This window comes from Phocoena phocoena, chromosome 3 (assembly GCF_963924675.1).
Source record: "Phocoena phocoena chromosome 3, mPhoPho1.1, whole genome shotgun sequence".
NCBI lineage: Eukaryota > Metazoa > Chordata > Mammalia > Artiodactyla > Phocoenidae > Phocoena > Phocoena phocoena.
This window is the reverse complement of record NC_089221.1, coordinates 36,018,381-36,040,800: the sequence shown is the minus strand read 5'-3', so window position 1 is coordinate 36,040,800 and position 22,420 is coordinate 36,018,381. Positions and strand designations below refer to the sequence as shown.

The 22,420-nt window shown below is 43.0% G+C and overlaps 1 protein-coding gene across 2 annotated transcripts in view; it reads right to left on the bottom strand.

The window, feature by feature from the left end:
- Nucleotides 1-21,873, bottom strand: part of ZNF131 (zinc finger protein 131) — a 31,854-nt gene extending 9,981 nt beyond the window's left edge. Inside the window, exons 1-6 of one of the 2 annotated variants that reach the window (XM_065874853.1) lie at nucleotides 21,683-21,873; nucleotides 21,327-21,465; nucleotides 20,244-20,345; nucleotides 12,641-12,785; nucleotides 1,277-1,637; nucleotides 952-1,174 (exon numbers count right to left, since the gene is read on the bottom strand). In XM_065874853.1, coding sequence (XP_065730925.1) covers nucleotides 952-1,174; nucleotides 1,277-1,637; nucleotides 12,641-12,785; nucleotides 20,244-20,345; nucleotides 21,327-21,456 — 961 coding nt within the window. In that variant the 5' untranslated portion in view covers nucleotides 21,457-21,465; nucleotides 21,683-21,873. Of the gene's footprint in view, nucleotides 1-951; nucleotides 1,638-12,640; nucleotides 12,786-20,243; nucleotides 20,346-21,326; nucleotides 21,466-21,682 lie in introns of those variants that run through there. The other variant, XM_065874852.1, reaches the window with a different exon arrangement.
- Between the last annotated feature and the right edge of the window lie 547 nt (nucleotides 21,874-22,420).

Below are 22,420 nucleotides of genomic sequence, written 5' to 3'. Positions count from 1 at the left end.
CAAAGTTCTCCAAACTCTAGCATCAAAGAGAAAGATTCTGAATAGTGTGGGATAACTATATTGTATTCACTGTATTAATAGTCTCAACAGCCTTAACCATCTCACAGAGTAAGAACTTGGGAACAAATGTCCAGAAGTCTGACACTTAGCACTCTGCAGCAACTGCTTTCCCCACACCTTTGTCACAGTGGGTTTAGGGACTCCCCAGGATTCCAAGTCATTCGTGGTGGTAACTCCTGTGTATGGCACAGGAGACCTAGCAGAGAAAGCTTGGGGTGTGGGACCAAGGACAGGGACTCTGACAGGGAGAAAAATAGGCTCAGGGATGGATGCAGAACTAGAAGGGCCAGAGGTTCTAAGGCAGACTCCCTGGACATCTCCCTCACGTCTGGGATGGCTCTTAGGAGAGTACAGAGACCTTACCCTTTTCATCTCCCTGGCTGTGCACCAGTCCTAACATGTTTGCCCTTGGAGAGATGAAGGAGATGGACAAATACTGCCTTACTATCTGCCAGGTCAAAACAGATAACCAAATGTATGCAAAGGTATAAACATATTTGGGATTGTTTGCAAATGTACCCATCTATGTAATCTGTTAACATAAGGCAGGGAAAGTAAAAACAGTTAACAGTGAAGTTTCACTGTAATTAAAATCTCATAATGTATAACCGTTAATAAAGAATCACAACTGTTTTATGTATTTTTTTTAAATTATAAAAATTGCCAAGATGTAAGAATGAAAATTACTTTCAAAATTAGTACTGATTTTGCTTTGAAAGCATAAATATTTCAACGAATATTATAAAAACACTGTGTGCTCAGCCGGCACATTAGGGAACACAGGAAGTGGTTCCTGTGGTGATAATTAAAATAAGAAAAAAGGATTTAGACACTTAGCTTCAAGTGAATGTGGAAAATCTATACTTTTAACATAAAGTATTTGCTAATTACCTGTATGCTTTCGAAGATGCTCTTTAAAATGTCCAAAGTGGTCAAACTGTTTCTCACAGTACTGACATATGTGAATTTTTTTCCCAGTTCTTTGCTTCTTACTGACTCCACCTTCTTCAAGGTGGTAACAATTGAGGTGTTGTTTCCATGCGCTCTCCCGAAGATACCTTTTATTGCATATTTCACACTTGAAACTCTCAGTGGAGTGTGATTTCATGTGTTCCTTAAAATGGTAAAACAATTTAAATGAACGGTTACATTTCTCACAATGGAACAAGTCCTTCACATGTGACAGCTGAAGTTCCACAATTTCAATACCTTCTACCTGTTTGCTTGTGGGGTCAGAGGCACAGCCATCTTCATCTTTAATCTGCCCTTTTCTATCACCTTGACGGTACTTGCTGGTGATATCTGCCAATAATGCCAGAGCGGAATCATCAGAGGAACCTGTGCTCTGAATATACTTTATGGACTGCCTGGCAGTAGCCACATCCTCTAACGTTTCAATGCCTTCATCTTCCACTTCGATTGTGCCTTCAGCAATCTCCACCTCGATTTCAACAGGTTCAGATTCTGCAGACGGCAATGACTCAGTGATAACATTTGAAGTTTCTGCAATCTTTCTTTTTTTTGCTTCACTTTTTCCTGTGGTAGTTTCCTCTAGTGGAGCTGAGTTTTCTTTGTTCCTGAAATACACAATGTATGGATTAAAAAAATCTATAAGATCAATCAAAATCCTACCAGGCTTTTTGGAAGAACTGATAAGCTGATAATAAAATTTGTATGGAAAGGCAGAAAACAAGACTGTAAGACTTATACTACCCAATTTCAAGACTTACTATAAAGCTACAAAATTAAGACAATGTGATATTGGTGAAAGAATACACATGGAGATTAATGGAAGAGAATAAAGTCCAGAAATAGATCTACATATATATAGTCAGCTGACTTCTGAAAAAAGGTTCCAAAGTAATTTAATGGGGAAAATATAAAACAGTGGTGTTGGAACAACTGGTATCTATATGGGAAAAATAAACCTTGACCCTTACTCTCATATTATACACAAAAAAATTAAAAATGAATCATAGACTTAAATGTAAGAACTAAAACTATTACACTTCTAGAAGAAAACGGGATAAAAATCTTTGCAACATTGAAAGATTTCTTAAATAGCACACAGAAAGCAGAGACTTTCAGCAAACATTGATAAAATGGATTTCATCAAAATTAAAAACTTGGTCCTTTGAAATACACAGTTAACAGAAAGGCACACCATAGACCAGGAGAAAATATTTGTAAACATGTATCTGTCAAAGGTCTTATATAGAGAATACAAAAAGAATTCGTACAATTCAATAAACTCAACGGCTTAAGACAACTGTCGGGAGACAATTCCCCGTGAGTCCCTTGCGTTTCTGCGTATCTTGTGAATTGACAGCTTTGGTTCTGGACTAGTTTTCAAGGATGTTTGCTGAAGAGCCAACAGCCTGGGAAGACAGAGTGGCTGCCACTGGAGAAGAGGACACCTTTACTTACTGTCCAATATAATAATGTTCCCCACTGTGGGATAAAGGTCAGGCAGGTTTGTTTGCAGCCCATTCTAAAAGATTTTGGTTTCCTAAGCTGGATATCCTTCAGCTGTGATGAAAACGACCACATGCAGAGCATTCACCTGGGCCACTCTACGTTACCCCTGTGGGACTTAAGGAAGGGAAAAGTGGCACAAATAGAAAACTCATGCTGCCTGCTGTGCAGAGAATAATAAAGTCCTTCTTTCTGACCTACGAGACCCGTCATCTTCTATCAGCATCCATGAAACCATGGCAGGATAATTTCTTGGCTTGCAAGTAGGATAAACACTCAGATCTCTCACGGATCTTGCCGAAGTTTGGCAACCAAGAACAGGATGCTGAAAAAGACAAGGCTTTCTGGAACAGGAAGGATGAGACCTCACAGAGCAAACGGAATTTGAGGAAGCCTACTAGAGCTGGCAGTAAACCTGTTTACCAAATTGTATGGTCAACTGGGCAATAAATGGTCCTCTCCTTATTTGCCTATTGCTCTGAGTTCAACTGTGTGCCCCCAAAAGATATGATGAAGTCCTGACCCCTGATACCTGTGAATGCGACCTTATTTAGAATTGTCTTCGCAGATGCAATCAAGTTAAGATGAGGTCATTAGAGCAGGCCCTACTCTAACTAAGTCTTTATAAGAAGAGGGACATGTGGACCCAAAGAAGAGAAGGCCATATGAAAACACTGAAGGAAGACGGCAATGTGAAAATACAGGTAGAGATTGGAGATATGCTGCCACAAGCCAAGGAACACATGGGGCTACCAGAAACTAGAAAGGGCAAGGAAGGATTCTCCCCTAGAGGCTTTTGAGGGAACATGGCCCTACCAACACTTTGATTTAGGACTTCTAGTCTCGAAAACTGTGAGAGAATACATTCGTGTTGTTTTAAGACATGCAGTTCATGGTACTTTGTTATGGTAGCCCCAGGAAACGAAGACACCTATTAATGAGGAAAAACTGAGAAGGTGGTTACAGGATGAGTACTGGGCAGTAAGTTTAAGGACAGCTGCTGGAATGGTGTCCCAGTTGCTGCAAACTTGCTAGGGGTGGGGGAGGCAGCGGAGGACTTCCCTGCCAATTGGGTGGTCAGCCTGAAGTCTGCCCACAGTAACAATTAACACTAAGATTCAAAGGGAGTAGGAGGGTGGAGACAGAAGGTTCTGCCTCTTTATAGACAAGTTACTGCCACATGTACCTAAACCAAGTGTGCCAGGAGGGAAATTCACAACTGCTATGAGCAGAAACCAGTTGAGTCATTAGAACTTTGGCTGGTCCACACGGGAGATGAGGGGGCAACATAATGCTTGTAGAGCAAGGAAGAATTGCAACACCTGGGCCATCTCAGGGCTCAGCTCCTCCTGCAGTTTGTCATGTCCACCTGAGATCTATTTGGAGATGACTGTAAAAGGCTTGAGTTTTTTTTGCAGTGGGTCCTGGCTGCCATAAGGGTGCTGTGGATGCTCTTGGAGAGACTTCTCTGAAGCAAATTCCTACGATGAGGCATTGACTAGCAAGAGTCTTCCTGCCCAACTGGGTTTATAATGCTGATGAAGATGAGTCACTGGGGAATGAAAAAAGGATCCAAAGTAATATAAAATTCTTTGGTCAGGCCTGCTGAAAAGCCCCCTTTTATGTTAGACCAGGAAAAAGTGTAAGAGATGTTATCATGACAGTGGGGCAGCAAATGTCCAAGATTAAGCTACACTCTTGAAAAAAAGCCACCACTGTGGAAGTCTGAGTCAGCTAAAAGGCATAAATGACATGGCCCCAACTAGAAATCCATGTGGATGGGGCTACTGAATCAAGGGGTCCCCCAAACTGACACTGATAGTGTCAGTAGTGATGACTCTGCTGCCTGACAGAGGGCTTTGAGTGGGCTGAAAACACTGGAGGTTTGTTTGGCTGAGCCACATGCAGCTCCAGTGCTGCTTGAAACCAAAATGAACCTTGCTCACTGGCAGAGAATCACTTTCTCCCTCCATACCACTTCCCCCCCTTCTACCTTCCCGTTGCCTCTAACTTGACCTCACCAGCTTGGAAAAGATAATTAGGGTTGGAGCCAAGGTCTCCTTGTTCCCAAGGGTGAACAGTGAAGACACGATGTATGCATCCAAGTACGCTGAGGAAAACTCAAGAATGGGAGAGGCTCAAACTTCCGTGGCTCTGTTTTATCCAGCAGGTGTCCAACTCACCATCCCACCTGGTTCCACAGAGAGGAGGCGCTTACATTCAACTGATGGGGCCTGGGCAAGGTTCACAGCAGGAAAGGGAGGCTGTCCTGACCCTGTGGGTGGGCCTGATTCTACATACTGTTGTTGCTTTGACATCTGAATGCACAGCAGGGATTGGTATGGCATGTGCATTTACCACTTCTCATCCCGTAAATACCAGAGATGGAACATCCCAATTGAGAAGAGCCAGATGTAGAGAAGAGCTACTGGAACAAACTCCCCTAATGTTAGCCACCAGTAGCTGGGTCAGGATTTAGCACAAGTGTCTTATCTTTTGATATCTAAAATTTGTACTATACTGTTGATATCCTACTGACTGGCAAGCCAGAAGTCTCAGTCTCAAAGGCCCTGACGTAGTGTTTTGACACCTCTACCAGCAGAGGTTGCTGATAAATCCCAACAAAATTCAGAGGACTGCTCACCAGGTAAAGTTTCTTGGGACTAGACAGGCAGATTCACAACACTCAATCCCCTGCAGCAGTAAAAGAAAACCTGTTTTTTCACCTCCTCCCTCTTCCCACCAAAAATGAAACCCAGCATCTTACTGGACTTTTTAGGTACTAGAGACAATATGTGCCTCACCTGTGCATTCTACTTTCTTCATTATATCAGTCAATATGCAAAACAGCATCTTTTAAGTGGGGCTCCAAACAACAGGCTGAATTGGAAGTTTCCATCAAGCTGTGGCACAGTCTCTACCTTCGGGCCCCAAAACCCTAACAACCTCTTTGAGCTGTTAAGTCTCTGAGACTGACGCTTTTTGCAGATTAGAGCTTCTGGCAAAGGGAGGTGGTCTCCACCCCAAGGTATTCCCTGGATTTTGGACTTGCCAATTCCCTGACATGGCTACAAGGTACACTCCCTTTGACAAGAAAGGATTAGCTTGCTATTGGACTCTTGTTAAAAGTGAAGCCTGATCCATGGAAACTTTGAGGCTCTCTAGCCTGATACTGCCGTTTGGGAGTGTGTTAACTAAGATTTCATGACTAGCAAGGTAAGATGTGCCCAACAAGTCTCACTGGTCATAAAGAAACAGTGACAGTCAAGAAAGCAGCTGGTCTCTCGGCTTTACATGAGAAAGTGGTAGCTCCCCCACGCTGCTGCCCAAAGAAAGCCACCAGATCAATGGGGTCTTTGATTCACTGATGGTTTGGCTAAGCTGAAGGCTGATGGTACTCACTGGGCTGCTGCGGATGCTCCGCCTTAGCACCAACTTTGCAAAACCAAGAGTGGACATGGCTGCTCTGCTCAGAAGGCAGAACTCAAGGCTGTCTTTGTCGCTCTGGATGACACTCTCCACTATGAGCCTTGCTGTATTTTTACTGACTCTTGGGCTGTTGCAATGGCCAAGCTGTCTGGGAGACCTGCAAGTCTTGGCAGATTAGACACCCATCTTTCCACAACTGTGGAAACGAAGAGCAGCTATTGATTCAACTCTCTGGATAACTGATTAGACGCTCATGGTAAAAGCCTGTTCTCTGATACCAACTGGAATCAAGTTGCTTATCAACCTACACTGCCCAGACTTCCATCACTGCCACCTAGGCCCAACATTATTCTGAACATGGTGACACATCCAGCATCAGAGACTGAGCAGAAAGTCAAAGACCCTATGCTTCTGATGGAGAAGTTGCTACCGCATGTCAGACTTGTGACACCTGCCAAAGTTGGCCTGTTTGTTTCATGGTGAATGAGGCCAAATCATACAGGGCATTGTGTCCAACTGTACCTGGCAGACTAACTACACTAGACCTTTCACCCCATCTCAGGGCTATCCCTGATGCCTCACAACTACTGACACTTTTTCAGGTTACACTGTTGCTGTTCCAGTCTGAGCAGTTGGTTCTGGCCACACCAGATGGCTCTTGAAACTAAGCTGTGTCATATGTTTAGCTTTCCGGACCATCTGCAGTCTGATAATGATGCACCAAAAGCTATTCAATTGGCTGTTAGTCAAGGTATTGTTAAAACTTCCAAGCTCCCTGCCATCCACAGATATTGATATTGTAGAGAATTACAATAGTTTCATCAATTACTGACTCAAAAAGATTTCAGACTCTACTTCCCTCACTTCCTCCTTGTCCAAAAGTCCTAGTAAGGCAGTTTGGTCATCAAACTGAGCTCTACCCGGAAAAGGATCATCTGTTTTTAGCTGCCTCCTGGGTAATGATCAAGCCTAATGGGGTGTGAAGTTACATAAACCTAAATGGAAGTTCAGGATCTGTCCCGACCATTCTCAGACACGATCTTTTTCCTTCTGCCTAATGGCAACCCTGGGACAGCCTGGTCAAAAGTGGGCCTAGCAGATTCAAACCTAGTTCAAGTTCAGCCATCTGGATTCTCTTACTGAATGGACATCATCTTAGATCCTAAGAATAAAGACCACTTGGTTGAATATACTGCTTGCCAAGTACAATCAGATTGGCCCTTGTGAGCCAAAGTGGGAGACATAACGGGTCTCTTAAGTTTTATAAAATATTCTTGTCCCTGACCATTCCAGATGAAAGGTCCGGGTAAGGGGAGGAGATGACTGGAAAAGGGATTGAGTTACAGCTACTAGAATGGGATACACTGATTTTGTGGAGGTGGAGGGAGAACCACCACCCTGGAACCTGGAGAGAAACCTCTTAGACTCCAGGAGGTATGGGGGAAGAAGGGACATTAAAAATCTTTGTTCTTCAGAACCACTCTTAGAGCCTTCCTCAGGTAGGAAGAGGCTCTCATGCAGCTCTCCCCAACTGTTGCAACGTGCTGGATCTGCCATCCCACGCCAGAGGGCTCTGACAACTGGATCACCAATCTCCCTTAACTTTACCGAGAACTATTTTGCAAACAGCAGCGGGATGGCCAAGCATCCTGCATGCTCCATGCAAAACAAGAGACGTTGGCCCACTACCATTCCCAAAGCTGAGGCTCAGTTCGCGAGGTGGCTGACTGCCATTCAGCTGGCATCCAGGTGCTCAGGATAAACAGAACAGACCAAACTGGCTGCCCTCAGACATTCAGTCCAAAAACAAGGCCTAGACCCAATCATTCTGAGCTGAGAAAGAGGGAGACAACGTTGGTGACAATGTCAACCTGTGCCCCTGACTGATGAAGGTCCCCCTTTGGGGGCACAAACAACTATACTTCCTGTATGGAAGCCAGGTACTAACTTCCTTCCCTCCCAAAAGTATGCCTTGCAACTCTGAGGTGGGAAGAAGGGACCATCCAGTGTTTAGGGAAACACCACTGGTAGATCACTTTAGTTCTCAGATGACCATGGAGGTCTCTCCAAAATGAGGCTACCCTTGGGACTTCCCTGGCAGTCCAGTGGTTAAGACTCCGCACTTCCAATGCAGGGGGCGTGGGTTCAATCCCTGGTCGGGGAGCTAAGATCCCACATGCCGCCTGGGTGGCCAAAAGTGAGGCTACCCTTGGTTACTTGGGGGAGTGTCCTGGAGGAATAACTGACTTATTTATGCAAGCCCTACGGGCAGTTTTCTCTACAATGGGAGTCATCCAAATAAAAAGGTGGGGACTTGAGAGTCCGCCTGCCAATGCAGGGGACACGGGTTCATGTCCCGGTCCAGGAAGATCCCACATGCTGCGGAGTGGCTAGGCCCGTGAGCCATGGCCGCTGAGCCTGCGCGTCCGGAGCCTGTGCTCCGCAACGGGAGAGGCCACAACAGTGAGAGGCCCGCATATCGTGCAAAAAAAAAGGTGGTACAAAATTTGTGCCTGACTCAAGACAATGTGATCAATGACACTACTTGGGCTCTGGAAGGTATTCATGTCAGCCTCAAATCACTAGCCAGTGTTATTACGGAGGCTAGACTTGCCCTAGACGTCCCCCCTGTGGACCAATGCTCAGACTGTGCAATTGCTAAAACATCTTGCTATACTTAGATTAATGTTTAGGGCTAAGTGGAAAAGTCAATACACAAACTAAAGGAGAAAGCCACCTGGCTGTCTAGGGATTTGTTCAGTTGGTTGCGTGCAGAACCTTAGCGGGGGTAGGTGCACGCTTAAGCTTAGCACTGCAGGGTGGCCACATCCTGCTACTTGGAGTGCTGCTGATAGTTGTCTTAATTAAATCCAGTGTAAGAAAAACTGAATGGATTAGGTCCCAGTCCCCTATTTGTCACATTAATCAGAGTGGTCACGGAGTAGTGTGCTCATGGGAAAATTCACCAGAAGCTAAAACAGTGTAGAAGAAAACGCTCCATGGATCCCTCATGTTTCTGCATATCTTATACACAAACACACTGGCAGTCTTTTGTTCTATCTTTTCAAGGTTGTCTGTACAGCAAATTGCCTTAGAAAATAGAGCCTGTCTTCCACCAGAGTGGAGGGCAGGTTCATTTATTATACAGAATAATAAAGATAACAGCCCCTCTGGGGCAAAAGCTGGGCAGGTTTGCTTACAGCTCATTATAAAAGATTTGGGTTTCCTAAAGCCCAGAGTTCCTCAACTGTGATGTAAACCCTGTGAGCACGGTACACACCAAGGCCACTGCATCATTCCCCACTGGACTCAGGGCGGGGCGGGGGAGCAGCTTGAGCTTCATGTTGATATGAACATGAAACTCATGCTGCTCCATATGCTGTGAGAGAAATAAAGTCCTTTCTGACTCATGAGTTTCATGTTTTCTGCCAGCATCCATAAAAATGTGGCAGGCCAACTTATTAGCTTGCAAATAGGATAAAGTCTTCCACCTGTCAGTTCTTGACAATATCCCAATTTTAAAAATGGGCAAAAGATACTTCACCAAAAAAGATAAACAGATGGCAAAAAAACACATGAAAAAATGCTCAACATCATTAGGGAAATGCAAATTAAAACCACTATATACCTACCAACTTGGCTAAAATGAAAAAGTATGATCATACCAAGTATTAGCAAGGCTGTGGAGCAGTTGCAACTCTCATACACTGCAAGTTGGAATGTATCACTTTGGAAAACAGTTTGGCAGTTTCTTAAAAAAAAAATTAAATACATCTACCATACAACCCAGCTATTCCAATACTAGGTATTTACTGAGAGAAATAAAACCATATGTCCAAAGACCTACACACAAACATTCATAGCCACTTTATTTGTAATAGTCAAAAACTGGAAACAACCTAAATGTCCGTAACAGATGGTATATCCATACAATGGAATAATAATCGGCAATAAAAAGGAACCCACAACAACATGGACAAACCTCTAAAACATGACGCTAAGTGAAGAAGTCAAAGACAAAAGACTACACGCCTTAGGAATCCATTTATATGACATTCTAAATAAGATAAAGCCACAGTGATAAAAATCAGATCACTGGTTGCCTGGGGCTGGGGATCAGGGTCGACTGCAGGGTCATAAGAAAACTTAGGGTGATGGGAATGTTTTTATGTCCTGATTGTGGTGGTGGTTACACTACTGTGTACAATTAACAAAATTCAAACTCTACATTAAGATGGGTGAATTGTATTATATGTAAATTACATCTTAAAAGGCTGGGGAGGAAAAAATCTGTAAGGCAAATGCTTCTTCCTAACAAATAACAGGAACCTTCTCCTATAGTTTTAAATAAACAATGATGCAATTTCAGCAAAATAAGGTCCTAGTATTTTTTTTCAGTGCCATTCAAAAAGTGTACACTATATTCCAAAAATATTTGCATATTGCAAATGTGAGAAGAGCCTTATTCACCTTCCATACCTGCAAAACAGTTATACAATAGTCTACTCAATATAGAGTTGCCTTCACCAGTTGATTTAAACACAACTACATTATGTAATTTTTATTCCTAAATTGTATAACATTATACACAGCCAATTATAAACAGCCAATATGTAATACTGCTATCTTTCTGAAGAATTCTTCAGAGTATACTGCATGCCTAACTGGTTCATGAAACAATTCAACATACTACTATATTTATATTGTAAAGCGCTGACGGTTATAATTATTATAAGGATCCCAGTCTTATAATAATAAACTTTCTAAAAGGTTCTAAATAGGCATAGTAAAACAGCTGTATCCAGCTGTTCTTACCCAATGACTAGACACATGAACTCAATTAAATGCCTACCAAATCCAACCTGGGCCGTTGTCACAGAATATATTCCAATGTTCTGTTACTCAGGACTTTCCCTGTAGTAAGATGCTACTCGCTACCATGAGCAGCAAAGGGACCACACAGAACATGTTTCCAAAAAGTTCTCATACAGGATTTAACCACAAATCTGATGTTGCCCCATGCATATATATTCCCCTAGTCTACCTCCACATTGAGAAGGTATGACCTAATCAGGTATATATCCTCAACACACCTCTATTTTGCTATCCGTGTCTTAGCTCTCTCTGCAGGAGAATGCTGGCTTGGTTTTAATGGGCATGCACCCGTTCATCCATTCATAAATGTTTACTGGACACCTACTATGTGCCAAGCACTAGTCATCAGAGAAAATATACACACCACGCTCTTGTCAGAAGAGTCTAATCTTGAACTCTGTCACCAAACTAATTAAAAGCTCATTAGGAGAAATAGTATTTTTGGATGACTACAGTTCAATTATTTCTTAGTTATTCTAAGTTATATCTTTTGACTGAACCACATCAGTGAGTCAGACTAGATCATTCTGTCCCATGTGAAACTGATTTTACCAAACTGCACATTAGTGTATACCAATGACCTATATTGAGGGTCACAAGAAACAAAGCCAGGAGATAATAACAACCCCCATGCCAGACTCCATGCTAACCACTTCACATTCATTCATTCAACCCTCACAAATAATCCTATGTAGAAAGTACCATTTTTATCCCCATTTGACAGATAAGGAAACTGAGTAGCTGATAGCAGACCGAGGCAGTCTGACTCCAGAGCTCTTGTTCTTAGACACTACCATGCCACTATTCATTATGTAAGATGCTGAGGTCTTTATTCATTATATCACTTAATGTTTTCCTAATAACTTCCTATGAGAAACTGTGTGTTTTAATACCAAGAATGGCTCCTAAGCAATTGATTTGTTCTCATCTTATTATAAATAATGTAACTGAGGTGTTTTTTTCCCCTTTTTCTTTTCGCTAGGTACTTCAGAACTCAGAGCTAGACTCAGCTCATCTAGCAAGTGTACAGACTTAAACAGCATGCATTTTTGCCATCACATTTCTAACTTCACTGATTATCACTTCCACCTGGCCTATTTCTTATATCTTCACCCATTTCCTCACTTTTTTTTTTTGGCAGTACACGGGCCTCTCACTGCTGTGGCCTCTCCCATTGTGGAGCACAGGCTCCGGACGCGCAGGCTCAGCGGCCATGGCTCACGGGCCCAGCCACTCCGTGGCATGTGGGATCTTCCCGGACCGGGGCACGAACCCGTGTCCCCTGCATCGGCAAGCGGACCCCCAACCACTGTGCCACCAGGGAAGCCCCTCCTCACTTATTTTTAAACAGTACCATATTAATCTTTGTAAGCCAAACCGCTTTTAGAGTAAGTCTTGGTACAATTAACAACCTGAATCCACAGAATAGTTTATAGGAACCCAGAGAACTCCTAAAAAGATGCCTAGTCCTCCTTATTTTATTAGAAACAAAAGATGCTACTTGAGTTAATATTAGCACAGTTTTTACATAAGGACAAGAAATCAAGCGTGAAGATCATAACCAGTAGAACTTTATAGATCCTTAAATACATATTCTTAATTTCAAAACATCAGTTCTTTACAGCATGATACATACAATACATTCTTGACTAACAGGGTGAACATGACTGAATATAACTATCTCTGCCTCACTAAGGAAATCAGTCCCTTATGACATGACATAATAAATTCTTGACTAACAGTCAGGGTGGACATGACTGAATATAACTATTTGTTCCCCATTAAGGAAATAAGTAATTACCTGACTTCAAGGGCTTTGATAGCTTCTAGCATTTGTAGAAACTCTGCTGCTTTCCATACATCGTTGGCTTCTTCTTCTCCTTGTATCATTAATTTTGCTGTATATGTGAACTCAATCAAATGACGAAAGGCCATTTTACTAACACCTGTAAAAAAAAAAAAGACATGCATTAACATGTACTCACATTGATTCAAATCTTGTAACATTTAGTAAAGAAAAAAATAGAAGCCCAGTGTTTGGAAAATGATTAGTATTTGTCACTTTGGAAGATAATTTCCTGGCAGAATTCTCATTTACAGTATAATAATTTTGTAGCCAAGTTCAGCACTAACTAGCAAACTACTTTAAGATCTTTCCCAAAGACTTCCTAAGGCTCTTACAGAACAGTAAAATCTATCACTCAAATACACGAATGGGCTATTACATCAGACATGCTATGTTGCCTGCCAGGGAGCTCTGTGTCAACTCAGCTCCAAAATCATCAATAGCTTTCAAAAGCTTAGCAAATAAAGTTCAGTACCATTCTGCCTTTATTTCAAGGTCCTTCACATTATTTTTCTACTTACCACTATTTTTCCTTCCAAATTTTAAACTATGTCAAACCTACACTATATACTGATCCTCAAACAAACCCTTCACTTTCTAAGAATTTCCTTGCCTTCCTTAACACCCTCCATCCTGAATGCTTTATCACCTTACCTCGACAAATCCTACCACCCTTGAAGGACCAATTTTAATGTCACATCTTTAATGAACCTCTTTAATAGTTCCCTCAGGCTGAACTCTGTACCTGGTCTTATAGTTAAAATTCATGGACAACTCTTGACTGTAAGCTACTTTACGGAAATTTGCCTCTACACCCACCTCACAGTATCTAACACAATGCTTCCTAAAATGCAGGCACACAAAGTAGGTATAAATGGATAAAGGCCAAAGTCACTTTCAGAATTAAGCTTCCACAATTCCAAGCTTTCTTTGCAAGTTTGTTTAAATTTTGGCCCAAAATGATACTCTACTTCTTTGTGCTCTTCAATGCTATATAATATTGTTTCAGTGTGCTAATGCAAGGCTATGAAAAGCTATTGACAGGAACAAAGAGAAAACTTGTTTTTATAGATTTTTTTATGCTAAAAAAATGGCCAAGACCAAGCTGCACACAATATGCACAATTACAAATACAAAACAGGAATTTCCTGGCAGTCCAGTGGTTAGGACCCCACGCTTTCACTGCCAAGGGCGCTGGTTCAATCCCTGGTTGGGGAACTAAGATTCCACAAGCCGCCCTGGGTGGCCAAAAAAGAAAAAAAAATAGGAAAAGAAAAAATATTTTTATGTTCTTCCCATGTACTTTATACACCTGAATGTGGCCTTCAGGACAACAGTAAGAATACTGGTGGAATATCCACCATCTTCTATATGTGTTAGGAAAAAATATCGTTCAGGAAGCCAACTTTCAAGTTTCAGTTCAGTCTCTCCATGACTTGTGCAATCTGGGGCAAGTCAGAACCTCTGAGCCTCAGAAAACTCATCTTCAAAATGCCTGAAAACAATCTGAATATTGAGAAGCACCATAAAATATAATGTAATATGACCAAGTTACATGCTACCAAATAAGCAAACTAAAAATGACTGGATTCATTAATGGCTAATTTATTGGGTCCCCTAATCTTTTTTCTCCTGGTTGTCTCATTTATTTAGTTTTTTGCAGTACGCGGGCCTCTCACTGCTGTGGCCTCTCCTGTTGCGGAGCACAGGCTCCGGATGCTCAGGTTCAGCGGCCATGGCTCACGGGCCCAGCCGCTCCGCGGCATGTGGGATCTTCCCAGACCAGGGCACGAACCCATGTCCCCTGAATCGGCAGGCGGACTCACAACCACTGCGCCACCAGGGAAGCCCCTCCTGGTTGTCTTTTAACCATGTTGTTTATTATATGAGAGTAGCCTGAGAAACAGACAACTAGATTTTGCTGTTTTTTTTTTTTAAGGTGTTTTGACCAAATATTTAAAAGGGCAACAGAAATCTTTCCTAAGAACAATGTGTAAATTTTTCCTGAAGCAGAATGAGATTTTGATTTTTAATCAAACACACATATGTATGCCTACTATACATATCAGGCAGGACTCTAAACACTTTACAAATCATCAACTGACTTAATCCTCCTGACAACCCTATGAAGTACTATTATAATCCCCATTTTACAGATGAGGAAATTGAGGCACAGAGAAGTAACTTGTGAAAGTCACATAGTTATTAAGTGATAATACTAGAAGCAAACCCAGATGGCCTGACTCCAAAGTCCATGATAAAGATTTTTAAATAGGATGATGGTAGGAAACATTCCTGCTTGGAAGCGTCTGAATACCCATGTCTCATTCACTACAAGACTGCAATCTTTCACTCATATTTCCAAAGTCCCCCAAATCTCTTAAAACCAGAAGTTTTCCCATAAATTTGGCAGCAAAATTTGATCTGAACTGACATGAGGCTATTTATAATTTTTATCCCACTTAGAGTAAATATTAATAAGCTATGCTGCTTATTAATAATACACTGGATTATTATTTGCTTATAGGATATTGCCCCAGACCCCAATGGGAGTATTATGTAATACACACAGTGGATTACCATAGAAAATTCTAAAAATTAGTAATTTCAAGAAGCAACTGGCCTCCAAGAATTTGTGGACTTAGTTCCCAATCTTGGTTAATCAGAATCACCTGTAGACTTAAGCATGGGTCCCTGATCTCCAGAATCAAAACTGGGATAGGGAACTCCTTTTTATAAGCACCCTGAGTGCTTCTTTTTTAAAATAAATTTATTTATTTGTTTGTTTTATTTTTGGCTGCGCTGGGTCTTCATTGCTGTGCACAGGCTTTCTCTAATTGCGGCGGGCGGGGGCTACTCTCCGTGGCAGTGCACGGGCTTCTCACTGCAGTGGCTTCTCTTGTTGCAGAGCACAAGCTCTAGGCGCACGGGCTCAGTAGTTGTGGCTCGCAGGCTCTAGAGCGCAGGCTCAGTAGTTGTAGCGCACAGGCTTAGTTGCTCCGCGGCATTGGGGATCTTCCCAGATCAGGGATCAATCCCTTGTCCCCTGCATTGGCAGGCGGATTCTTAACCGCTGAGCCACCAGGGAAGCCCACCCTAAGTGCTTCTTATGTGGCCAGTCCAACACTGGTCCTAGGAATAAGCCACTGACTTAATTAGCTAACGGGAACCAAACTTATAACACCTGCCCAGGTAAGTGAAGGGTTGGTAGATGATGTACAGCTGCAAAAATATTTTATACTCTATTAGGACTAGTTTAGTAACTTTCAAATTTCAGCCCATTTTCTCAATTCCTTACTCCTTTCATAATATACAATTTTTCTCAGGAAGTATCTAAGAAAAATGTTAATATAAACACCTTGACCTGAGTCATTTTTCCCCTTAGGAAGAGGCAAAAGTGGGGGGTGGGCATTCTGGAATTTCTCTAGTCTTATAGAATTCCTCAACTGGTGGAAAACTCCTACTCAAATAGGATGTATGAATATGTGCTTGGATGTTTTGTCCTTGATATTAGGGGCTAAGATTTTGGACGTGATGGTAGAGTTGCTGTTTGAGAGAAACTAGGTGCTTATGGATCTGTGATTTCAGGAGAAGTAAAGAATGGATTTGGAAAATTGGAGGCTCGGGTTAGGAGAAGGCTGTTGTGTTCTGAACAAGGGAGTGAATGTCTGCTGAAGATGTTATATGGTGTGAATCCAAGTCACAAAGCTGAGGTGGGATGCAACTGGCTTCAAGGACAACAATTTTGACTTAAATCAAAGGTGAACCTGCAGTCCTAATCAAAGATAACTTACTTCACCAGGGACCCAGAAAACAGGGAGAGAGCTGGCTCAGCTTGCATCTAATGACAGTTTATACTCATAGAGCATATTTCAATTTAAATTCTCTTTACATACATTTGCTTTTACAAAACCCTATAAGGCAGTGGTTCTCAACACTGGCTGCATACTGGACTTGTCTTAGGGCAGTGCTGCCCTAACTTTGCTGTACAAAGGAATCATCTGAGGATTCTGTTCTGATTCAGTAGGTCTAGGGTGGAGCCTGAGAGTCTACAGTTCTAACAAGCTCACAGGTGATGCCCACGCATTACTGATCCTCAGACCACACCTTGGATAACAAGGACCTAGAGAACTTTTAAATACAGATGCTTGGATCTCACCCCTCAAAGACCGATTTAATTGATCTGGAGAAAAAGCCTGGGTATTAGTACTTGCAAAAGCTCCCCTGGTGTTTCTAGTGAGCGGCTAAAGACAAGAACCATCCCTATTTTACAGATGGGAGTTCTAGTTCTAGCTAAGATGAAGAATGTATACGCCACCCTATCTTGTCCATTGATTATAACTAAAAATTCTGAAAAGAATACATAAAGCTAATATACAAGGACTCCGAAGAAAAAACAGAAGCAAAGAGACTGGGGAGAGAAATCAAAACTCAAAGAACAGCAGTAAGTTTCCTCGTTTTATATTTTTCCTCCCACATAACCCAGCTTGAGGACAGCCCAACTCCGGTAACTGGGTAGCAGATGCAGACAGAAAAAGCTCCAGGAGAAACTCTTTCCGGCTAGAGAACCAGCAAAGGGGATGGAGAGTGTGTGGGGGTGGGGAAAAATAGCTGGTTTTTATTTCTCTCTCAGCCCTCCCTCAAGACAAGCCCCAGTCTGACGCTGCACATCTATGGCTAGTTGCCACCAAGCAGGCAACTCAACCCTAAGAGAAAGTTCTCTCTGGCTGAGAACTAGGAAAGAGATTATCATCTGAAGAGCATGGAGAGAATTCTTGTTATTTTCTTCTCTCACCATGTTATTATCCAGGAAATGGATTCCACTGCAGAAAATGTACAACAGCACAGGAAGGTTAACCTCCTAGTCTTCCAGCCAAAGGACCAGGAAAGGGAGCTCAGGGGAGCTAAGTACAGAGGCCATCAGAAGGGAGCTGGAGAGAGGTCCTTTAAATCTGTGTATGTAGTCTTGAGCTCACCACCCAGCTGCACGTGTGCAAAAATGACGTGAGGCAGCACAGCAAAGGCTTTGAGAATTACACTGTGGTGTGGACTACCACCCAGGTCGGCACACCTGGGACCTGAACAAAACAACAAAAGTTTTGAAAACTAAATTGGAATTGGATCCACAGTCCACACAAGGCAGTCTGAACCTAATCAGGTTGATTGTCTGCTAAAACAAAACAAAATCAAAACAACAACAAAAACCAAAAGCATTCTCCAGATGATTCTAACAGCACACAGAGGGTCAAAACATAATATTCAAAATGCCCGTGACAGGGACTTCCCTGGTGGTCCAGTGGTAAAGAATCCACCTTCCAATGCAGGGGATGCAGGTTCGATCCCTGGTTGGGGAACTAAGATCCCACATGCTGCGGGGCAACTAAGCCCACGTGCCGCAAGCTACAGAGCCCATGTGCCACAACTAGAGAGAGAAAAACCCACACGCCACAACTAGAGAAGCCCAAACACGCAACAAAGAAACCTTGCACCGTAACGAAAGATCCCACATGCCTCAACAACCTGACACAGACCAAAAAAAAAAAGGAAAAAAATAATGCCCATGACATAATCCAAAATTCCTTGACATTTTCTGCAGATTAAAAGAGAAAAAAGGAAGCTAAGATGTCCAATGTTACACAATTGACAAACAGTAAAGCTGGGAATACAAGTCAGGTTTTCTAAATGCATGCCCAGGGCTTTCTCTACAACCAGGTGACCTAGCCAGATAGTACAGCAATTCCAAAGTTAAGGGCTTAAGAAGACAATCAATTTGAGCCAAATTGATTCTTTAAACCTTAATCTGGCAAATAACAAAAACAGAAAGAATGTTTTTACATTTTTCTTTCTTACCTTCTACAGTTTAAATACTGAAAGTTGTGTGTCCTGTACTATAATGGACAGAGCACATCAGAAGTACAAGAGATAATCCCAAGGTGATTAGCCTTCAGAAGAAAAGACCCTACTTCTCCAGGTAGGTCAGTACTCCACACTCCACCAGCAATGCATATTCTAGCCTGGGCCACTTATTTTTTAACTTAAGATTCTGCCCAGAAGTTGACTCATCTTTGAAATCCTCCTTCTCTCTAAAGTAAACTAAACCACTCATCCTCCCTCCTTAGTGACACCATTCTGCAACAAAATTCTCTGCAACATTTTTTGCACTCCTTAACTGTTGCTTATCCATGATTAAATTTGCAAATTCTCTAAGGGCTGTCTTATTAATCAATTTCTCATTTCCTGGGTCTGGCATGGTATATTATAATAGGTATTAAATCTGATAAACAACCCCAATCTATTAAGCTTTGACAGTGCACCAAACACTACGCCAGGCACTCTGCAGATGCCATTTCAATTAATCATTAGCACAACAGTACAAGCCTATTAACCCACTTTTCAGATGAAGAGGCAAATATGCAATTGAGATAAAGTAACCTGCCTGGGGTCTCAGTACCTCAGGTGAATAAATGCACAAAACTTTGGCTTGTAACAGAAATACCATCTAGGCTGATGGATTCTCACTTTAGTAAGCTTTGAGGATTTCCATCATGCCTGTGCTCTGTCCATCACAGATAATCAAAGATAATCTATCTATGGATATCAGCCAGAATGCTAGGTAAGCTGGAACTATCAAAATAAGAGAATACTCTTAACTCTATGTTTTCTTTACTCCCCTAGACACCAAATTTTTCCAAGGGAATACTGTTTCTAGGCAACCCATTCATAACAGAGAATATATACACACTGAGAGATACAAAACCCAAACTCAAGAACCCTGTATCTATGTAGGTAAGCTGATTTATTTCCCACAGTTTTGGATTGAGGGGTAGAGGGCTAGGTATCGTAGCAGCAGAATTAATAGAATAAACTGAATCCCTTGCTAGCTGGGCAACCTCAGACAAGTAACCTTTTAGAGCCTGCTCCCTGATACGTAAATTGGAAGTAAAACCACTTACTTCAAAGCACTGCTGTGAACCTCAGAAAATGCACACAAACTACACAGCATAATACCTGGCACTTGGTGGGCTATTATTACAAAAAGTCAAACAAGTATAAAAATTTCTATTTTAAGACAGTATCTAGTAGATGACCCCCCTCCATCCTAGACTTTCTACAGCCACTAGAACTTCTTCTGAATGCTACTTCAGTTAATCTTTCCTAGCCTTTTCCATATTATGACAGCCCATTTCACACTGTGCGTGTCATGCTGCTATACAGAGGCCTGCAGCATCTGGACCAGTCTGAAACATAAGCCCACTAAATAAGATGGAAATTCACTTTTAATACATGTTTTCAAAAGACAGTGATCACTGGTATTAGCAATGAAAAAGACTCCTTTAAGAGACGAACCATTTAACGTAAGAGTTTTTCCTGGAAGATCATTTTACGAAGCACGTTACTAAAAGTAAGAATTCTCAGGTGTCAAAAGAACAATTTATCCAGTCACCGAATAGAAACCATTGATGCCTGTTTCCCATGGTACCTTGCTAAATTAACTGCCTAAAGCTTCTTCATCAAATTATAATGCTTGCTAAATATTGTATTTAAAACAAGCATTTACCTTCTATCTCCACCAAAGGTTCCTGAGTAAACTCCTGAAAGAATTTGTAAAAGAACTTGCTGCAAGCAGCCAAAACAGCCTTGTGGGCCTTAAAATGGTGTCCTAGAGAAAAAACAAAATAAAATCATCATATTCACAAAAATCAAATATAAAACTATAAAACAAGTTAAGAAATTAAAGTAAAATAGGTCTTTCGTAATATAATTATAAAACTATATTCTGGACAGCTATCTTCACAAATTTAAATCTCAATTTGACATGAAGCAGGATCTTTACCTCAAGGGCCTTATTAAGTCAGCTCTATAAAGGCCACCTTACAACATTTCAGGAGGTACCACTTAAGTCAAAGGCATATCCTATTCAGTTGAAACTGCTAAATATAAACACAACCCAAAAGGTTATACGTCATTTGAAAAGAGAAGAAAAAGCCACAGAATAAGCACCAAGCTGGATGTGTTTGCTATGGAAAACATTTTAGTATGCCTAATATTTGGAAACTCAACCTACAGCAGACCAGCTGTAGGCTATAATAAAGTATAGCTTGCCTCAAGAAGTCTATTTTCACTAAACAAAAGATACCCAAGCTGGGTTTGCATCCATTATAATGACTACTCCTAAGACTGGTAAAGACCGCATTATATTTTGGGGGTTACCAAAGGGGGTACCAGTGCTGCAAAGGAATCTCTCACATTTTCCCTCCAAGACCATTTGGGAAACTAGAAAGAACACTTCCCAAATGACTCCTGTGAAAGACTGCTCAAAGCAGCTTAACAGCAGAAGTCTACTAACCAAACATTTAGAGACATCCTCCCTATCCCCGCCACCTTGCATTCAAGTGTACAATGCGAACACTTGAAAAGGCTGCAAGAACTTAAAATGCCATGATTATGTTGAAAGCGTGACTATCCTTCTGCAGCATGGTCTACGTGAAGGGACACTGATAAGTGTCCTCGGGTTCCAGAGCACACCGTCCGCAGACTTTCGATAGGGAGTCCACAGAAGGTGGATAAAAAAGGCGGATGGGGGAAGGGGAGAGAAGATCTGAAGCCACAAATTCGCTCCTCGGCCCACCACGCTACCCACCGTCGACAATCAGGGTGATGTCAGTAAACCGGTCCTGCTCTCGCTGTTCATTCAATCGGTCCAGGATCATTTTATGATGTTCAGGGAACTCCTGAAGGCATTCCATCGTCTCTTCGGCCTCCATGGCCATCGGGTTGTTCTACAAAAGAGGAGCATGATAATGTACACCCATGAGCTCGGGCTGAGGAACAAAACCCCCAAAGCATAAAACAACAAAAAACAAAACCCCAGCAACGCGAAAAGAAGGGGGGAGGGTGAGACAAGAGGAGAGGAAGGCGAGGGAAGAAAGAAAGGCGAGCCGGGCGGCCGCCGCGCGTTGGGGGCCGGAGCCGCGGCCGCGGAACTCCGAGCCTGACCTAATTGGAGTCGGGAGACGCGAGCTGGAGCGGGGTGGGCACAGCGCCGGAGGCTCCGGGCTCCGGGGCGCGCAAGTCCGGCAAGGGAGGAGACCCGACAGCCGCCGTGGCCCTCTAACGGCCCGCCAAGCCCTTCGGCCCGGCCCTGGCTCCCGCCGCCCCGGGACCCGGTCCGGCCCGCGGCCCACTACGACTCCCGGGTCGCCTCTCCCTCCCCCGCCCGCCCTCTTCTCCCCCGCCCAGACCGGGCCGGCACTCACTCAAGGAAGGAGGAGCGGCCCGGGCCTGCGCGTCACATACGTCGACGTGCCGCGTCAACGCGTCGGGCTCCGGCTGACGCGGACGCCGACTGAGCGCAGACGAGGGAGTGGATGGGCCACGCCCCCACCCGCCCTCCTCTACTGGCGGGGCGGAGCTAGCTGAGGGGATTTGGCGCTCGAGAAGGGCAGGCCGCCCGCGCTGGGAGGAGGAAGTCGAGCTGTGGTGGGGTTGGGCCGGTGGCGGGCCTGCCTTTGTCTGGGTGGGGCTCCACCTTCCACCCACCCGCGCCAGACTCCAGGTGTGAGCACTTCCGACCCGGACCTTAGAATAAACTCCCAGCCAGTTTCAGGTGTACCTTTATACCGCTGCCCCCCCCCCCCGCCCCCTTTCCTCCCAAGGCCTAGGTCGGGACGCCTTACCTAGCTCACGATCCTCCCTCTCTCCTTTCCGTCCCGAAAGCCTTACCTTCTCTACTCT